The sequence below is a fragment of the Rhodamnia argentea genome, chromosome 1 (assembly GCF_020921035.1).
Source record: "Rhodamnia argentea isolate NSW1041297 chromosome 1, ASM2092103v1, whole genome shotgun sequence".
In the NCBI taxonomy this organism is placed as follows: Eukaryota; Viridiplantae; Streptophyta; class Magnoliopsida; order Myrtales; family Myrtaceae; genus Rhodamnia; species Rhodamnia argentea.
The window spans coordinates 9154154-9174306 of record NC_063150.1 but is presented as its reverse complement, the minus strand read 5'-3'; the positions used below and the strand labels follow the sequence as shown (position 1 = coordinate 9174306).

The 20153-nt window shown below is 41.3% G+C and overlaps 3 protein-coding genes across 6 annotated transcripts; all 3 read left to right on the top strand.

Annotated features, from left to right (window-relative positions):
- Nucleotides 1–1019: 1019 nt before the first annotated feature.
- Nucleotides 1020–7966, top strand: LOC115740088 (U1 small nuclear ribonucleoprotein 70 kDa). The gene is made up of 10 exons (XM_030673457.2): nt 1020–1328; nt 2034–2148; nt 2238–2317; nt 3455–3530; nt 3609–3673; nt 3769–3831; nt 5164–5245; nt 5380–5548; nt 5967–6035; nt 7173–7966. Exons 1-10 carry the CDS (start codon nt 1230–1232, stop codon nt 7795–7797), a joined length of 1443 nt encoding a protein of 480 aa, XP_030529317.1. The 5' UTR covers nt 1020–1229; the 3' UTR covers nt 7798–7966.
- Nucleotides 7967–13038: 5072 nt separating this feature from the next.
- Nucleotides 13039–17340, top strand: LOC115740115 (sulfite exporter TauE/SafE family protein 3-like). Of its 3 annotated transcripts, XM_048273289.1 has the most exons (13): nt 13039–13154; nt 13244–13476; nt 13574–13733; nt 13840–14040; nt 14321–14385; nt 14468–14507; nt 14722–14783; nt 14892–14978; nt 15268–15318; nt 16075–16296; nt 16516–16609; nt 16725–16865; nt 16970–17340. In XM_048273289.1, the coding sequence occupies exons 2-13, from the start codon at nt 13252–13254 to the stop codon at nt 17050–17052; spliced, it is 1431 nt and encodes a 476-aa protein (XP_048129246.1). In that variant the 5' UTR covers nt 13039–13154; nt 13244–13251; the 3' UTR covers nt 17053–17340. The 3 variants fall into 3 exon arrangements, with proteins under 3 accessions (XP_048129246.1, XP_048129241.1, XP_030529355.1); XM_048273284.1 differs by having other exon boundaries at nt 13061–13476; nt 14468–14502; nt 14720–14783; XM_030673495.2 differs by having other exon boundaries at nt 13062–13476.
- A 485-nt stretch (nt 17341–17825) lies between these two features.
- On the top strand, nt 17826–19383 carry LOC115740117. Of its 2 annotated transcripts, XR_004015327.2 has the most exons (4): nt 17826–18156; nt 18465–18595; nt 18750–18883; nt 19021–19383. XR_004015327.2 is itself a non-coding variant. In XM_030673498.2 (3 exons), the coding sequence occupies exons 1-3, from the start codon at nt 17921–17923 to the stop codon at nt 18821–18823; spliced, it is 441 nt and encodes a 146-aa protein (XP_030529358.1). In that variant the 5' UTR covers nt 17826–17920; the 3' UTR covers nt 18824–19383. The 2 variants fall into 2 exon arrangements, 1 of the variants encoding a protein (XP_030529358.1); XM_030673498.2 differs by having other exon boundaries at nt 18750–19383.
- The last annotated feature ends 770 nt before the right edge of the window (nt 19384–20153 follow it).

The window sequence follows — 20153 nt, the reverse complement described above, 5'->3', positions numbered from 1 at the left end:
ACTTGCAAAAAGTGTAACAAAATATAAAAATTTGTCAAATTGGTTCCATCAAATCCTTCGGTTAACTCTATTTAATTTGGCTAACGGAAAATAATTACGTTGCTTTTTTATTATTTTTATTATCCTACATGGGAATGAACAGCTAAAATGATGTCATTTTGGTTTAAAATTTATTTATAATATAAATTAAAAAAATAAACCAAATTGAAGAAAAAGGGAGATGTAGGGATGCTATGTCCCCTAGCCCCCCCTTCCCCTTCTCCTGACAAAGGTACATCATTTTAGCCACGTTATCTAAGTAGCAGCGGCATCTTACACATGATAGGACATGACATGACACGACACGTTAACATGTTATTTCTAAAAAAATTAAAAATTTCGATACGATGGGACACATTGTATTTATCGTATACTTATAAAAATATTAGCAATGAATTTCTTCTTATTGTTTTTCTCTTATGGATTTACAATTAGGGTTTTTTGGGCTGGCTGGATATCTGACTTAAGCATACATATTTTTGATAAATTTACATTTTAGCTCATAATTCAATAAAAATTCTTAAAATTGACTCGTGCGTGTCGAAATGGCGTGTCGAGATGCTAAAATCACATGTCGCTAGCGTGTCCGGAGCCTTGATCACGTGTCGATCGCATGTCAAAGAGTGTCGATTTGTTGGACACGACACGAAAATCCTCAAAGAATGTCGATGTTTCCTAACACGTTATTGTCAAATGAGATCATAAAAATAATATAAAACTCACGTTATCATTTTTTTAGTCAAATTAGACGGAGTTAAAAGTACAAATTTGATTGCATCGAATTGTCAAGTTTTAGTACTCAATTATATTTTTAAAAAAATTTTAAAATTTGATTACACTCATGTAATAAGTTTTAAGATTTCGGGTGCACGTATTGCGTATTTTTCAATAATAATTTCTGGAACCTTTTATATCTTCGCTTCTTCTCCTCCTACTCGCAGTCTATAAAATCCCCTCTACCAAAATCCAGGTCTCCCATTTTCAGCCGACAAAAGGGGAGGCTCTGCAAAAGCCAAAGCCAAAGCCGCAGCCGCAGCCGCAGCTGCAGTCGCAGCGTCGCACCACATCGCCAATCGATGTGTATTCTCTCTGGAAGCCGATACGCCTGAGGCCTTTATATCTCCTCCTCCTCCTCCTCCTCCTCCTTCGCATAAACCCTAGCTCACGACGATCCCAAGCTCAGTCTCGCCATGGGAGACTACAACGACGCCTTGATGCGCAACCAGAACGCTGCCGTTCAGGCTCGCACCAAGGCCCAGAGTCGCGCCAATGTTCTCCAGCTCAAGCTGGTCGGTCCCTGACCCTCTCTGCGTTGCTCTTACTTATCGCGATTTCCCGTAGGTTTTGAGATTCTGGGTTCTCTGCCGTTTTTAATTGTTAAGGCGTTGCCTTTTTTCGCGATGTTGATTGTGGGAGTAGTCTCTTGATCTGGAGCTTTGTTTGTATTGAGCTGGCATGTTGTGTTGGGGATTCTCCGGCATGAATTTACTCTCGGAGCAGAATGATTTGTTCCGGATCTTTACAATATCCTGATTCGTAGGGCTTGCGTTGACGTGTCTTCGATGAGGCGGTCGGTTTTCTCTGTGCCTATTTTGTTCTTTTTGCCCTGTCAGTGGAGGAATGGACCTTGCAGTTGCTCGATCAAATTTGTGAAGTAACGCTGAGGACAGCTTTTTTGAGTTTCTACAATCTCTTCCTAATTCTCACTTCGAGATCCTTCTTAGATGTTCGAAACCAAAGGCCTAGAAAAACTGTTTCACCCAACATAGGAATACCTGTCCTTTCCTCTTCGTGAGTTTATCTCATCAAAATCTCTTGAAAGGATTTGTTCTATTCCTGAAAAATTTTCAGCATTATGCATCGCATTTGTTTTTATGTGTTGGCAGTTCCTTATTTGGCTAATTCGCCCTACTGAGTTATTCTTTTATGCATGTTGATGCCCATGCTTTTGGAATTTGTTGAGTGGACGTTGATGGTGTTCAATTGATTTGCAGATTGGGCAAAGCCATCCCACAGGTCTGACGACTAATCTGTTGAAGCTTTTTGAGCCTCGGCCTCCACTCGAATACAAGCCGCCTCCAGAGAAAAGAAAATGCCCATCGTACACAGGTATTGCTAATACTGGATTGATATTGAGTAAATGTTGGCATGTAGTTGTTAAATAAATAGAAGTTTATGTTGCTCTTGTGTTTTGGTAGGGATTGGCCAGTTTGTCAGTCATTTTGCTGAACCTGATGATCCAGAGTATGCACCGCCTGTCCAGGAGGCTGAGACCCCAGTAAGAATGTTAATCTTTTTGTTTCTGCAAATCTATCTGCGAGAGAAGTGGAGCTTGTGATGATTTCTGTTCTTGTTTAATGCATTCCTCCATCTTTGCTTTGCTTAACTTTGATGGCTTTCCTTTTTTTGCTATCATGTTTCGTATCTTTCTTTTGTCACCCCAATAATTGGATTTTTGAATCTCTTGCGCTTATTCTGAGACTATGGTGTTTTACAAGATTGGGTTTGTTAATTCAGAATGTCAAAGTTTTATTTTGAATCCTCCATTCAGGCAGCAATATCATGTTGTGTCCTTTAATTTCAATGAATCATTATAGTTCCTCTAATTTGATGGAACGTCTCATTTGACATCGATCAATTTCCTTTAACCAACCGCTTGAATAAGTCCATATGTACTTGCCCACCACCACTGGTACTAAAAGCATATAGATGTCCTTTATAACATCTGATACTCGCTTATTATTTTGGCCTAATCAGCTCATTTGCTTTTGTCTCTTTACTCACTCCTCCTCTCTTTGCACACTTGCCTTCCTTCAGTGACACTATGTAGTATTGACTCTCGTCTAACTATAATACTGTTCTTATGCATGCTGGAGGATTTCGTTCTGTTAACAATGAGAAAATAGAAATTAGCAGCTCATTTTGCTTACCCTCCATTTTTGTCATGTTCTAAAAGTGAAAAAAATGTGAATTAACTTTCAGTGAATAAGTGTGAGAAGTGAATCAACGGTGAAATTTGAAGTAAATGCACTCGTGATGGGTGAAAAGGCCTAATAATGGTAAGTGGATGATGGAAAGTGAGATTTTGAAACTAGAGCATTTGATGAAGTTGAACCTACCCCCAAAGTTTGTTCACAGTCACTTTTTTGTTGGTGGCTACAGGAAAAGCCTTGGACTTCTTCCCTTTGCTTCTATTAATTCTGAGAAACTTAGCGTGTTGCGTTTCTTGATTTTGGGATAGACTCTGTAGTAATGTTCCTCTTGCACGCTATTTCATTACAAGAAGAAGAGCTTGAATTTTTTTTTTTAAAGCCAAGAAGAAGGGCTTGATTGTTAGTTCTGGAATAATTGGCACTTTTCTGTTCTCCCTCTTATGTGTCATGTATCATCTGCTTGGCATGTTTTATCGATTTAGGCTCAGAGAAGGGCTAGAATCCACAATTTGCGTCTGGAGAAGGGTGCAGAAATGGCTGCTGAGGAGCTTAAGCAATGTAATTTTCTCATTCTTGTCTTTTAAAGTGGATGATTCTCTTAATTGAATTTTAATGTTTTATGGTTTTCTGGTGCAGATGATCCAAACAATGATCCAAATATTTCAGGAGATCCTTATAAGACACTTTTCGTTGCTAAGCTTGTTAGTGTTGTTTGCTAGTGTTGTCAAGGTTTGTGCTTTCATTAGTTATTGGGCTGATGAGAATAATTTGTGATTTTGTTTTCTGTTTGTTGCAGAGTTATGAAACTTCTGAAAGTAAGCTTAAAAGGGAGTTTGAATCATATGGGCCGATAAAACGGGTAGGTACTTCTGAGAATCCCTTTGTGGGATTGGTAAGAACAATATTTGTGTCGCTTCTTTTGATCAAGCGTCGTGAATTTGAAATTTCATCAAAACTCTTTAAGTTTGAGAAGTTTATTTGTTTCAGTTCGTCTCAAAGTTATCTCTGTCTCTCTCTCTCAAGGGAAAAAAAAGAACCAATTTTGACGGATTTGCTGTTCTTATTTTCACGCAATCGTGTTAATTTATGCAAGTATGAGGGTAAGTGATGATTGTATTCATTCTTTGTGAAAACTGAACATAGTAGCTCCACTTGTTTGCCAGACGACAGCACAGTTCCATTCAACTATGATCTGTGAAATGCGATAATCTGTTTCCTCACTATGTTGGGTTGTTGAACTTTGTAAATAATTTTGCTACACCCTATTTCATGTTCCTATTTGGACTAATGGGGAGGACATTAGCCAGCATAGTCTCTCTCATCTATATCCTCAACAGCGTGTAAAGTTATTGAGAATGGGGCTGCTTCTTTTTCCATGGTCTTCCTGCCAATGGGATGATTTTTTTTTTCTTTTTTAAGTGGGTATTGCATTTAGGAATTTTCTCTAGGTTAGAATATCTGATCCAACAATTATCATGGCTTGAGAAATCTCTGGTAAGGCCTGTCTATTTCTAAATCTCCGTGTCTTTGGACACTGGTAAGGTGGTTTTCTCTTCACTTGTCAAAGTAAGAAAGGAAAGAAAAGTGAGCAAAGGAGGATCTCCTCTTCTTGCCTCGTTCATTTATGTGGGGGTGTGCTGGTGGCCCATGAATTTGACTGCACACTTGCTTCGTCGTGTATGGCATGCTTTGTGCCTTTTGGCCTTTTTTCCTCAAGCAATCAGAGGGGTTGACCTTCTCTTTCTGCAATAGGTAAAGCTATAGGGAGTATCAGCTTCTATTCCTCTCATACTCGGATTTCCAGTAACTGATTTTTTTTGCTAATCGGGATTTTGCTTATGGCTTTAAAGGCTCAAAAACCTATCAGCAGTTGGAAACAAGTCCTGGTATTTCCTGCATTTAAATTCCTTGTTAATTGTTATTAGAAAAAAAAATTGTCCCCTGGTAAGGGAAGGTTAGTCCAAGTTGAATTCAGTTTTCCTGCGATTCTGGTGGTGATGCACTTTGCAATGGGAGGCCCTATTGATTAAAGGTGAGCACGGCTAATGAGGCAAAATGCCTGTTTGCCGTGCCATTTAGGATTTACTGTTTGTAGGCTTATCTTTTACATTGTCATGTAGTATCAAGGTTCTACAACTTTTTTCACAGTCATGGGATCTTTTAATTTATAGTTTGAGTTTGACTTCTCTAGGTTCGGTTGGTCCAAGATACAGCGTCTCAAAAACCAAAAGGCTATGCTTTCATTGAGTATCTGCACACTCGGGACATGAAAGGTTGCTTCAGCTTGGCCTCATGAATTTCTTTTTCCTTTTTTTGTGGCATCCCAGTTGACCCAGCTTGGGCTTATTGAATATAAATTTGATACGGTTCATGTCCTTACTTAATCATTGCTGGCATATGTCTGCAGCTGCCTATAAACAAGCGGATGGAAGGAAGATTGATGGTAGAAGAGTACTTGTGGATGTTGAACGTGGTAGAACTGTTCCAAATTGGAGACCTCGCAGACTAGGAGGTGGACTGGGGACCAGTCGTGTTGCGGTTGGAGGTGAAGATGCTGGTCAGAGGCATGCTGGGAGGTAAACTAGCTTGATAACATTCGACATATCTTCTGATGAAATAAAGTTTTAAAGTTGAATAACTTGCATAACGAATTGGATTAGGGGTCAGGTGGGAAATGAACGATAGTCTAAATGGTAGAATTGTAAAAGTAGTATGTCTTCTATATCATGTAAACTAGATTTAGTGGAAAATCAGCTGGTTATCCTGTATGATCCTGATTCCTGATATTGCCTCTGAAATGAGCAGACATCTTGTTAGGTTCAGGCAACCTACAATTATAGGTAGGCTGGTTATAGAGCTTTTCAAATTTAAAAAGAAAATGAGAAGATATTCTTTATTTTCTCTTTTGTTGATTTTGACTTTTAATATTTTCTAAATTTATTTATTCTGATTAATAGAAAATCTGATATTGTATACTTGTGACAAATATTTAAGGGAGCAACCACCATCTGGAGGACCATCTAGATCGGAGGAACCAAGGGTGCGAGAGGATCGACATGAGAGGTTAGAATTGTTTCCCACAGTCCCATCATTGTTCAGTTCTCATGGCACTGTATGTTTCTTAGTATTGGTCAAAATAGTCAAACTCGCTTTGGTTTATTAGATTTTTAAGACTCCCATAAACTTGAATTGCATGAGATAATCATAAGATAACAAAGTTTTACTAGACTTAATAAGTTTATATTTTAGCAAGACTGTCCATATCGAATTTCTAACTTCTTCCAGTACATACAAATAGTCAGGCGTCTTTGCTCAGGCCAATCCAACCAAGCTTGAAGTACCACCCTATTATCTCTATGACACCAATCTACTTCTCATCACTTCGCGGGAAAAAAAAAAAAAGGAGCCTCTCTCATTTAACAAAGTACCAAATTGTTTGTTTAGGAAGAGAAATATGCTGCATGAGCTAAATAACGAGCAAACTGAAACAGACGCTTGACAGAGAACCTGTTTACATATAGAGATATACCACGAAAGCAGAAACTATTCCCCACTAATTGAACCTATAATTGTACAATACAAGTGAAAGTTTACTAAAAAATTGAAATTTTCTAAAATCTGTAACCCCATGAAAAACAACGAGACGGGGGTTTGTTGTAGGCATGGCCTCATGTTGGTTTGGTTGAAGGTGCTTCTCACCATAGGAGTCGCCCTACAGTCAGTGCCTGTTTCTGTGGATGGAGTCAAGTTGAGGCACCCCTGTGGCTGGACTGGCTGCGACTGCATTAGGGAAACAGTGCATTTGCCAAAAGCGCCGTATCATGCCCTTCCATATGGTTTGGGTCTTATAAGCCTGAAAGAAGGACAAGAAAGATTCAGTATATATGAGGAAATTGTCTCAACACCCAAAGCATGAATTTATCATTTTAATAAGTCAAATTGCAATTCTAGGACGAGTTCTCTTATCTCACGTTTATGATCAAGCTCATGAGGTTTCTTAGATCTATCACGTGCCAGAGTGATTTTGACCATGTTGCTTGTTGCAGGTGGATGATAAACTGTGTTAAACTCTGCTTTCGTAAATTGTCTCACAGTTTATCAGAGGACATAAAATTGTCTCATCTATAGGAGCTCACCTGTTTATATTTTCGTCTATATGTCTTGATATGTTGCTGACTTAGGAGAACATATTCTATGTAGGGAGAAGTCTCGGGAAAAGGGAAGAGGAGAGAGAGAACGTGAAAAGTCTCGTGAGCAATCTCATGATCGGCCAAGAGATCGTGATCGCAGAGAAGATAGGCACCACAGGGACCGTGACCGTGACCGGGAGAGGGATGGAGAGAGAGATCGTGGCCGTGATCGGGACCGTGGTCGCGATCACCGTGATAGAGACCGGGAACGTGATCGTGACCGTGACCGTCGTGATCGCCCTCGTGAGAGGGACAGAGAAAGGGATAGGGAAAGGGAGTATGAAGTTGACCGGGACCGTGGCCGTTCTCATGATAGGGAAGCAGACTATGATCGCGTTGAACCAAAGCATGACCGGGATAGGCATGCAGGGAGGGAGCGAGACTATGATCATCCTGAAGCTGAGGATGATCAAGGATATTACAGACATTCGGAGCATGGGCATGGGCAGGTGGAGGCTGACCGAGACTACGAGCACTACGATAAATATGAGCATCATGGAGAGAGGCGCTATGACCACTCCAGCGACCGTGGTCGTTACGGCCATTACGCCGAGGATGCTCATCACTATGATCAGATGGATGAGGACAACTATCATTATGATCGGAGTGCCAGTAGGGATCGTGATCGGGAGTAAAGTTGGAGTATATATTTGCAGGATTAACAGAATGTGCTCTTCTCCTCCCGTTACTTTGAATTCGCTGGATTGTTTCATTGTTCATTAGGAGTCGGAGACTGTTTGGTTTGAAACAAAACGAAATGGCTTTTTGGGGGACTTCTATGTTGAATTTTCGTGGTCTTGTTTTTATCATATTATTTCCTGTGGTTTAAGATTAACAAATTTCTCTAGACTTGCTTCTTACTATTAGCAATGACCATGCTGAAGCTGCAGCAAACACCAAAACTAAGAATTAAGGAACTGGTTTGTACTAGGAATCTTGAGACGCTTGACGGTCCAAATGTGATGCGTCTTTGTACGAGAATTTGGTGGGAAGTATAGAGTTGGGCTTTACGGTGTGTCTTGGATCGTTTTACCTTGTTGATGAAACAGCAGCAGGAATAGTTTCCAGTTGAATCACTTGGTTTTTGGTAAACGATGCTAATGATCTGTCTAATGTGTAATGTGAGTTCTGAATTTTAAATTTATTTAATATGATTTATGAAGTTTAGCTCGATGTGTAATGTTGTCCATGTATTTAAATTAATGAAAAGATTACATTAAACATTTTTTCATATTATTTAAGAGGTTAGATTGAAATGTATCAAAAGTTTATAGATCACATTAAACAAATTATAATTTTAGGTATAATATTGAATAATAATTTTTTGGGTCGAAATATTGAATAAATTTAAAGCAGATGGTTCGCATTGTAAATTGAGATAAAATTCAAATATTTTTATGTCATTATTTCCTGGTTTTCTTGCGGTCGATGTCTTACATGACTTGTTCGAGTCATACACAGCCTTTATTATGTCGGGTTTAGAAAACAACACTTGAGTCGAAAATGAGAAGATGGGCTTTAGAAATAATAGAGAATGCCGTTTGATAACTTGCTAAACAAAAAGTTGTCGGGGTCCTCTTTACCTGTGAACGTTTGAGTAGGCCTATTATTTTCACTTGAAACTTGAACCGGAGGTGGTTATTTCCCCGATGAGACACGAGAACACGACCAAAATCCGACACGATGAAACTAAATTCGATTCTATCAGGGGTTGACACCTTTTCACTCATTTTGGTGAAAAAATTGTAACGTTATGAGATGGCACAACAACCAACTCGGTGAGATTTTCATTGAATGAGGACGTGGTATCCCCGAGACTCGTTTTCTCGAGCCTTGTCTCCAGCAATAGCAATGACGGTGCATCTGATTGCGACTTCTCTCGACCGCTCGATATGCGTCCCCCAACTTTTCCAATTGGGCTCTTTACAACTTGCTCTGATACCACTAGTTACGAGCCGACACTATGAGGTTACAATCGTGCCGCACTTGGGCTTCCTTTGACCTGTTCCTTATGCAGCACTTAGGCTACCTTTGACCTTAACTCCAAACTGGTAGAGCTAGCACGTTTTCACTCATTTTTAATGTCAAACAATTTTGTAATTAGATTGGGATATTTTTGTAACGACGCCAAATTACACGACTAGTGGACACTAACATGACATACAAACACGAATTGCCAGCGCCAAACATAAACATAGTGTATTAGGGAGAATTACCACAAACGTCTTAAATTTATTGCACATGTGCTAATTCGGTCCTAAATCATTTAATTGTGTCAATTGAGTCCTAAATCTTTTTCATGTTTTGCCAATTGAGTTCATTCGACTAATTTTGGTTAGAAATCACTAATAGACGTCCACCGTCTTATATAGTACTGTGGGCACCGACGTGGACATTTTTAATGAAATTGTAATCTATTTGAATTTATTAGATTTTTTTAACTTAGTACTGGCGAGGGAATAACGGCCTCGCCCACATTGGCGGTGGCCGTCGCGACACCGCAACGCCCTCGACTAGCCCAAACCTAGTGAGGTCACGATGCGCTCTCGAGATTTGGGCGAGGGGACATGCACCCTCGCTTTGGCGGAGAGGGCATTGCGGACCTCACTCAAACCCTTGTCGAGCAAAGCGACGGCTCACAATGGCCTCACCCTATATGAGTGATGCCGTAACGCCCTTGCCAACTCTAAATTATAAAAAAAGAAAAGAAAAAACAAAAAATATATGAAAATTTTAAAATATTATTGAAAATTTCTGCATCTGCGCCAACCGTATCACGTAGGACAGTCGGCGTCCACGTTAGCGATTTTCGTCCAATTCAATTGGCAAAATATGAAAATGTCAAAGACCCAATTGACACAATTATAAGGTTTAGGACCTAATTGGCACGGATATAATAGATTTAAGACTTTGTTTGATATTTCTCTCTAGTTGGTCTCACACTCAAGAATACATCACCGATCATCATTCTTTGTTGCTCTAAATAATGTAATAACATTTGATTCTTTGACTTATATAATGTAATAATATTGGATTGGTTTGCTGATACAGAAAGAAAATGTTATACCTCAGTGTAATTTAAGTATAGTGGCAATCATGAGTGATGAGACTGATGGTGCAATGTTCTCCAATGAATCCGTAAGTGTACTTATGTCTACTTTGAATTTGGTTTTCTTCACAACTATGATCAAGACCTTGAAGATTAATTTGATTGTCATCTATTGTAGATTGGTAAATGAATTTCAAGATAACACATTCATCCTAGTCATGCAAACTCAATTACTATTTGCTAAGTCTGAACCCACAATCAAGATTATAGGCTTAAATTCACAAAATTATATTGCTTTTCATATTCAATTTATTCCTCCTAGCAACCAAATAAAACGAATATCAACCAATCGCCATTCTGGTTCATGCAAGATTATATCTGTTCTGGGAATGCTTTACGGAATACTCCATCGATCGCGAAGGCGGCGTGTGCTGTTCTTATCTGAGCTTCGGCGGTGGAGAAAGGAGCAGGCGAAGATGGTACTCGTCGACAAGGGCGATGGACGAACCTTCTTCATGGGTTTGTTGCTTTGGCCATACACATCTTCCCATGTCAGTACTGTTCATCACAGAGACACGATCATCTCATAGCCAAGCAATACAAGCACACAAGGGGACTTGCTGGTGATGCTTCCGGGAAATTTCCTGGAGATTCTGCTTCGATTTTGTTCTGTTCTTGAGAGTCTTGTTTTAGATGTTTACTGTCGGAAGTGATCAGATGAGTGAAGAAACGGAACATTTTATTTCATGTAGCTTGTGAGTTCGGTTCTGACGTGAAATGTTTGGCTTATCATACGTGCAAGGATAACAGCTGCATTAACCCCATAGCTCCGGTTTTGGAATTTCTTGAAGAGAAGTCTGGAATTCTGTTCGGACAATAGTCCCAATTTCACGGGTTGATTTCGATGTTAGGAATTGATTATAAACGAACGTAATTCACGGACCGTGATAAAAAAAAAAACAAAACAAAACAGACAGGAATCAGCGTAGGAAATCAGTGAGAAACTGGAAGCAGCCAAGCAGGTTTGCATTGGTAGGAGAGACTGTTGAAGTATGGTATTGACAGCAAGAAATGGAAGATTACAAAGGAGATTTCTTTTGGAATTTTCGCCAGAGACATATAGGAGGTATACCGTATCTTGCCTTAACTGTGTATATACAGGATCGACTAGAATTGACAATTTATAGATAGCCACAAATGATCTTTAACGATTGAATGGAGTCTGAGTGTTGCTCGAAGTCATTAAGTAATTTCTCAAGATGGGTTCGAACTTTGAAAGAATAGAGCTCGATGCTAGTAGCAAGCAAGCGTTATGCGATCAAATTGAGTTGAAGCTCGGAGTACCAAATCGGATCAAGCTTCATTCGACCCCCATGACACTCCGAGGTAATGGGTTCGGGACTCTCAACGTATGGAACCTCTAACTATTGTCGAAAGAGAAAACAGTAATAGAGTGAAAGATACGGAATATTCGATGTCCCCCCTTTTTAACTTTGGATTGTAGAAGTAACCCAGAATTTGTACGAGAAATTAATGGTGCTGACAGATATTCAATCTGGTAGCTGCGGATGCTATGAAACTTCGTTGTGTAGACGACAGTTCGTTGCATGCCTCTCCAGTTGTCGACCTTTTCACGCTGCACTGCTGTTTTGCTGGGGGAAGAGATTGAAATCCGTGATTTTTCTCTTGGACACAAAAAAAGTTTGTGGTAAATTTGGCACTGGCCCTAAAGTTCGAAGTAGATTTGAGACCGAACTTTTGGAGGGTTTTTTCAGAAAATTAGGCCCTGCGAGTCGCGGTAAGAACTGGACAAAATATGTCATTTGTTTGCTGGCGAATTGTTTTTGTCGCAGCAGACCACAGCTTCCACGAAGTTTCAAGAACAGCACCCGGAACTGCAAGAAGACAAACCCATCGTTCCAACCTGCCTTTGCTTCGCTTCCCGCTTCTCTCTTTCAAATCCCACCATTCGAAGATCATCGTGCGATTGGGATTCCGCTGCGTGGCGCAGGGTTAATACTGATTCACTGTTCTGTGGACCCGCTTCAGTTGAGAAAGTAAGGATTAGGTAGCAGTGACTATATCTATCTTAAGGCTCTTGCGAAAGATTGATGAGCATAGAGTTCAATCTCCCGTTTTCCATCTTTCTAAACCCTGAATTCAGCGCCTTGAGGCGACTGCGAAATAGGCACCAAAATCAATTTTCTGAGCATCCTCCAAAATACCCAAGACAAGTTAATAGAAGGGCTCATCTGATGAAGCGATGACCTCGAACGTATTTGTAACGGCCCGGTTCGAAAAGGGCGGGAGTGATCGCCGGGATCAGAGGGCCTGGATAGGGAGTAGTTCCTGATAAGCTACTCCCTATCCAGGCTTATAGGATGGCTAAGGGGATAGGAATGAATCGAGCTGCGCATTGAACAAAGAAAGCAATTCTGAGCTATACCTATGTAAAAATTGGAATTAATTCATGGATGTGCCTTTTAACGTAATGGCAATGTTTAGTTTTGAAACTCCAAAGTTAAGCGTGCTCAGATGGGAGCACTCCTAAGAGAAGGACCTCCTCTAGAGCATGTTCACTGTGGTTTATTATATGATTAGTGTCTGAAATACCAGACAAACCAAAAAATTGCATGTCTCCCTGTGTCAAGCAACTTGAATTAGGTGATTTGGTCTTCCATTTTCTTTAATTCATGAATAATCAGCTTGGTGTAGAACAGAAGCAAAACTTGAGATGTCCCTTTTTTCCAAGCTCAAAATGGAAAGACAGTGTCAGTATAAAAAAAAACCTTAAATTGGAAAGACAAATATAAAATTGGACCACAAGCTTAGAGAGAGAAACAGAGGATTTATAAATGTAGAACAGAGGTACTGAAGAGTGCACCTTCCTATAACCCCATGCAGCAGCTTCCCACAACCAACAACCCTGCACAGAAACGATAGGCCAGAAAGAAGAGCGATTAGCAATATCAAAGCTAACCGAGAAGCCGAAGGGAGAGTATTTCTTCTTACCATCTTTGTTTCCATGGCAGCTCAAACCATGGTGAACTCAAGGGCATTAGCAGCGTCAGTAGCAGCACTAGCATGGTTTCTGTTGTTCACGAATCTCGTCATCTCTGGCCATGCCGTGCGTGCCGAAAGACCATTACCACATGATAAAGCGCCGGAGGTCTCTGCAGAGGACACCCGGAGACCAGGGCTCTTGGTTAGAGCTGCGAATTTCTTGTGGCAGAGCGGGGAGTCCTCCTATGAGCCAGTTTGGCCGGTGAGTCCTGGTTTCTCTGTTTTTCAAAGCTTTAATGATCTCTGTCGTGTCTTGATTAATGAAACTGAACATAACATGGGACGAAACATATGGACAGGAAATGGAGTTTGGATGGAAACTGGTGGTGGGATCGATAGTCGGCTTCTTTGGCGCAGCACTGGGTAGTGTTGGAGGGGTTGGCGGCGGCGGGATATTCGTGCCAATGCTCACTTTGATCATCGGCTTTGACCCCAAATCCTCTACTGCCATCTCGAAATGTCAGTATCCATGCATTTCCGCTTTCTCCTGCTTCTGAGCTTCAACAAGACAATCCGTCCACATATATCGTTTTCCTTACTCTTGAAAAAACTTGTGTTGTGAAAGGTATGATAATGGGGGCGGCCGGATCGACAGTCTACTACAATTTGAGACTCAGGCACCCGACACTGGACATACCCCTCATAGATTACGACCTGGCTTTGCTCTTCCAGCCCATGCTCATGCTGGGAATCAGCATTGGAGTGGCCTTCAACGTCATGTTTGCCGATTGGATGGTCACCGTGCTGTTGATCATTCTCTTCCTCGGTAAAGATAGATCTTATGACAAAATTTAATGCATCTGTATGATCTTATGACATGCTAACACATTAACTTCGATGTGTGCATGCATGTCCTCACGAGTCACTCCTGAGGCTTCACTAATAAATCGATAAAATGGGCAAGTGGTCCTAGGAGATTTTGCGTCCAGCTTCGCCTGCTGTGCTTATCTTCTAGGATATACTAAAGCAATGCATTGCTCTGGAAATAACCCGATGATATTTACGAACTTATACTAGAAATGTATTCATAGTAATTTAAATCACAGGTACTTCAACTAAGGCATTGATCAAAGGCATAGATACATGGAAGAAGGAGACACTGATGAGAAAGGCAAGTTTATGTGCTTACTGTATTGTAAAATGTCCCCAGTCATCTCCATCAGACAGATTTTTAGAGTCTTCGTGATTTTCAGGAAGCAGCCAGGTTGATGGAAGCAGAAGCAGAGCAAGCTGGTGAGTTGATATGATCTGTTCCAAAGATAAGCATCAACGTCAGTCACTCCTGTTCCAAAAATAAAACATAAACACGAAAACGTAGCTACATCCTGGACGTACAAGATCATTATAAGCCATTCCGGTTCCAGAAACAAAAATTTTATTTAAGGAAACACGAAGGCTAGTGAGGGAATTAACTAGAGAATGTACTGTGCTACCTCCTAAACTGCAGAAGGTTCCAAGGAAGACTACAAGCCACTGCCCAGCGGTCCGGCTGCCTCACGTGATGAACAGGTGATTCGAGTTTCTCCATCTGTGTACAAGCTTTACATTATCTCAGTTGTCTCAACTCCTATAATGCTCCTCATAAACCGTTGGATCATCCTTCTCTGTCTTCGACAGATTCCCCTTGCAAAGAACATCTACTGGAAAGAGTTGTCGATGCTTCTTTTCATATGGGTAGCTTTCCTAGCTGTGCAGATCATTAAGGTAATCAACTTCTCCATGAAACACTTCTAGATTGAATAATCTAAAACACTTCAGAATTTCTACTTATTCGGCCACATCTTTTCTTTTTTCTTAAAAGAAATAGCTTCTGTCGAGTAAGATATTCACCAATTCCAAAACAAGCGTCTAAATCATGTGGTTTGTAAGATTGACTCCCCCAAAACTTCTTTTCATAATCTGCCTGCTCTGACTTTTCCCCTTCTTACATGCATATTTCCATGAAATTCTCTCTCCTGTGCTGAATATGTTATCCTCCCTTGCTCCCTTGCAGACATACACAAAGACCTGCTCAGTCAAGTATTGGATTCTGAACTCTTTACAGGTAAAAGGGGACAATCATGCACTGACCTCGATCAGTTGTTTCTATTTATATCGAAGGAAGCTTAACTGCACGTTATAGACTCACATGTATGAACTCTTACCCATGTTAATGGATAGTATGGAATAGGATCACCAAACTAAATAAGAGGAAGGTACAGAACTTTCATTTAAAAATCAGCTAGAGCAATCTAAAAGCAACCCTTTTCAGCAACTTGTAATCTGGGGTGTGTGCTGTTGTGCCCAACGGTATAAAGAAACCACCCTCCCCTATGTTAGTCGGGAAAAATGTAAAAACAGATGCAAAAGGTCCTGATTTCTGAAGGGCTTTGACAGGCATTTCCTAGGATTTGCGAGAATCGCTTCTTTCGGGTGAGTTGTGCCATATCATTCGAAAATGGATCAGAAAAGCCCTCCTTGTAAATGAAAGAGAAGTTCGTCAAACATGTATTCACGATATGAAGTTTTGACCATAGAGACCATAGTGAATCTTGATGGTCAGAAACTAAGGAGGACATTGTGAATTATCCAAACTGTCATTAATTTCGCAAATAAATCCACGAAGCTAGCATAAGAAAGTCTCAACTGCAGTTACGACAAATAAATCGAGCATATTTTAGAGTCTGATCTAATTGTAGAAGACTTAGGACACCCATTTGTCCTCACCTTGAATTTCAAAGGCAGAGAACTTGTGCATAAGTTAACACCTTATCCTCACAAAGTTCAGACCAGTTCAGACATTATAGTCACTGTTTTATAGGTACCAATTGCATGCTCCGTTACACTCTTCGAAGCAATAGCATTATACAGAGGAAAAAGAGTGATTGCGTCCAAAGGGAAGGAGATTACAAATTGGAAACTTCACCAGATACTTCTTTACTGTTCCTGTGGTATTATTGCCGGTATGGTGGGTGGTCTGCTAGGCCTTGGAGGGGGCTTCATCCTCGGACCCCTTTTCCTCGAATTGGGAATCCCTCCTCAGGTAATTGTTCTTCCTAGAGCTTTCTCATGATAATAGCAGGAAAGGCAAATCAAAGTGTGCAACGTTTCCACAAGTAGAAAGGAACCAAAAGCCGGCTGCCATTGTCCAGTATTACTTCACTAGAATTTGGTTCAAGCATAAGAACCAGACTGAGCGATGTTTTCTGAACTGTATTATAATGCAACGGCACCAGAACTGATTGTTAACGCCCTTTTGCAGGTAGCAAGTGCGACGTCAACCTTTGCAATGACATTCTCGTCTTCAATGTCAGTAGTTCAATATTATATACTCAAAAGGTTTCCAGTTCCATTCGGTAAGTGATGGAAATGTAACAGCATAATTTGGGTAGCCAAAATCTAGCTCTTCTTGCTATTTTGTTCGATTCGAAATGAACCATTTAAAATTACCTCATTAATCTTCTACTGCAGCTTCATATTTCATTTTAGTTGCAACTATTGCGGCCATTGTTGGTCAGCATGTCGTGAGAAGGATCATCGCAATCCTCGGCAGGACGTCCATAATCATCTTCATACTGGCTTTGACCATCTTCGTGAGCGCGATAAGCTTAGGTACGAGGCCTATTCTCCAAACGTCTGTGCAGACTGAGCATGACTTAACACCTTTGCATCTCCAGTGAATAAGATGAGAAACTCATACCTAAGGATAAATGCAGGTGGAGTAGGCATCTCGAACATGGTCGAGAAGCTGGAGAACCAAGAATACATGGGTTTCGAAAGCCTCTGCTACGAATCTTAAGCGCTCATCTGGGGCCGGTGATTCGGCCTAGCTGCGAAACTTGCTCGCAGGCAGCCTCTCTGAATTTCTGTCAAATTTGTTTTGTTCAACTATAGGGTGATGTCTGATATTAGTGGATCCGCAATCCACCTACATGATGTCTCCGGAAACCTATACAGTCCGGAGCTTCATCATGTTTTTTGAGCATCCTGTTTGTTTTAGTTTGCCTCAGTTGTTTTTGCCTAATGAGCTTCAATTCAACATTCATGTAACAGCTGCTATATGTGGAATAAGATAAACTTTCAGATCTTTACGTGCCGCCAGCTCTTCGCCATTCTGTCTATCCCCAGAGAGTAATGTGACAGTAACAAGAGAGATTATCGAGCTGGTAGGACCAAGCAAACATACTTGTACGACTAGGAGATCACTCATGCTTTGGATGGATGTCCACCATGTTAAACATAGATTATTCTGCAAATGTTTCTGCCATTTAGCAATGTTCTTAGATGTTATAGCCTATTTTGTAAAGGGTTGGGATGATACGGCGACGTACCCTGTGGACCAATGCAGTAGGAAGGAACCAGCAAAGTGCCATGTGGCTGACACGAAGAGTGCCACTGAAACTCCATGCAAAGCGAAGTACCTCCCCCACCCCCGACCCCAACCCCACAAACACCAACCTCCACCTAAGACGCCTGTTCTCTTCCAAACTCCGACACGTCAACCCCTACAAGCCACGTGGCGCGACGTTGATTCAGGCATTTCCGACAAGACTCAACCCCGTATCAGGCGAACATGGACTCTCTTACATTGACCTCGTACCTCATCCTCTTTCGATCTCTCGCAGGCTAATACGTTATAAAGTCTTTCCAAGGCGCAATTGTAGAAAATGAACATAGCCATAGCCGTTAGGTCAGCGAGAAATTACCACCACCACCACCCTCTGAGCTTGTTCCCACGGCCTGCGAAACCGCCGTGCCTTGGCCAGAGAACCGCCGGAGCTGTCTCCTTCAGGACCTTGTCGACGCAGAGCAACAGACAGCAGGAGAGTAAAGACGACAGTACCAACATCAACATGGATAAAAGGAAGGAAGGAGACGACAGCCCTGCAGAGATGAAAACTGGGTAAAAATGTTCCCTTTTCTTTCCCTTCTAGCGAGGTCAAATAGCGGGAGTGCGCTAAATAACAGAATTTGGCTCTCGTCAGAGTTCTTTTCCCAATTCTTTATAGGCACGCTGTAGTTAACTCATGGCATAAACCAACGCGATTCTACATCTACCGGAGCAGACACCGGAAAGTTCGAAAATTGCACGTATCGACACAGATCAGACAGAACCATCATCTTAGTATGCTCAATAGATGTTCTCACACTGGTGTTAATTAACGTGGGATCATCTGAATTTGATACTTGAAATTTTTGTGGGTCATCAAGGGACGCGATGGCACATTCGTTCGGGGAAGGGTACTCGACGAGGAGCGACGAGGAAGGGTTCGGGGGGATATACGGAGGCAACGACTCTTGCAAGGTCACGAAGGCCAGAGACATCGACGAGGATCACCCTGGTGAGTCCGCTGGCTCTTACGGGTATTTCTGAAACTCAATTCATTTGCCGACACATTTAATCTTTGGAAAGATGTTACCTCTAGCTCAAGTTGTATCGGGTACTAACGGTTATAATTTCTTCTTGGTCCTGTTTCTGTGGTGTGGTTGGGGAAGAGCACGACAAGTCGCAGGGAAGTGAAGTGAAAGAGAAGGAGAAGGCGCGGCATCAGACCACAGTCGCCTCGTGAATCTTTGCAAGCAGAAGATGCAAACTTTCAGCTTTTTTTAGCTTTGCTAATAATGAATTTGTGATCATGTTGACCCAGATGTTATTTCGTTGCTAATAATGCTCTAAGTGTGTGGTTGGTGAGAATCTCTTCAGGGTCTCCTGACTCTGATCGTTCTGGTATATCTGTATCTACCTTTGCGTTGTGTTTTAAAGCAGCTTCTTATTTAGAGGGTGCATTGGGAGATCATGCGCTGCTAGCTCATTGATTTGTGAAGAATTACCAAAGGGCAGGCACTCTTCCTGGATGTATGATGGAGTCCGATTCAATGGAACGCCTCCGAGGACCCGGGGCAAGTGCACTGGGGGGGGGTCCTGGGCAAGACCTCGGGGGTTGGCGACATGAGCCCAGGTATCCGGTCCCCTTCGAGGGACCTGGGACACCCCGGTGCCGCGCCACCGCTGGGACCGGAACCCGGGTTGGGCCTCAACCAAACGTGCAATTCCCTTGCTGCAAGCAAATGCCTCTCGATTCTCTGTCGGCGGCAATGGAAAGTGGGGTTCTCAGTTGCTTTCACTTTTGACGTCCTTCATGTTACAATTGTACGACGTTTTCCAGAATGAAATTATCCAGCCAGTGGTAGCACTGTACTGTTCCGATGGTTTTTTTTTTAAGCAATAAGCACTTCAACGAGAAGTTGAATTAAACTAAGCTCCCCTCTAATAGTCTAATCATCTCTCTTCTCTAGAGATTGAATCCAATACTCTAGTTTTTGTTACTGCGTGATAAAATAATCTTCTTCTTCTTCATGTTAACCTATCTTAATGCATCTGGTGGATGGGTCTGGCATGAAATAGAACGCGAGGTGAACATGAAATTTCATGAAATCTTTTGAGGGAAAGTTGAATTTGACGTGACTAACTTGACATCAACATGATTTTTTATTTTTGGAAAAATTTCAAATAGGAGCTTGAAATGTCTTGATTTTCTCAAATAATGATCTAAAATGGATTTTATTTCAAATAATGACATAAAGTATATTTTTTTCAAATAAGGGCCTTGAATGATTATATCTATCTCAAAAAAAGCCTCTTACTAGTTGTTTATGGGCATTTTCACCATTTATCCTTTTTTATTATTTTTTTCTCCTTGTTCTTTGTTTTTCTGCCTTTTCTGTTTTAAAAATAAAAAAATAAAAACAACAACAACAACAACAGGCGAGAGCGCAACCTCCTACCTGTGGGAGTCACCCCATCGCTGGTGGAGCTGCCTTGGTGACCGTTGGGGTCGCCAACCCTCGATGGGACTAGTGCCAAGGCCGTTGATCCTCACCCGGGTTCGGCCGAGGGCG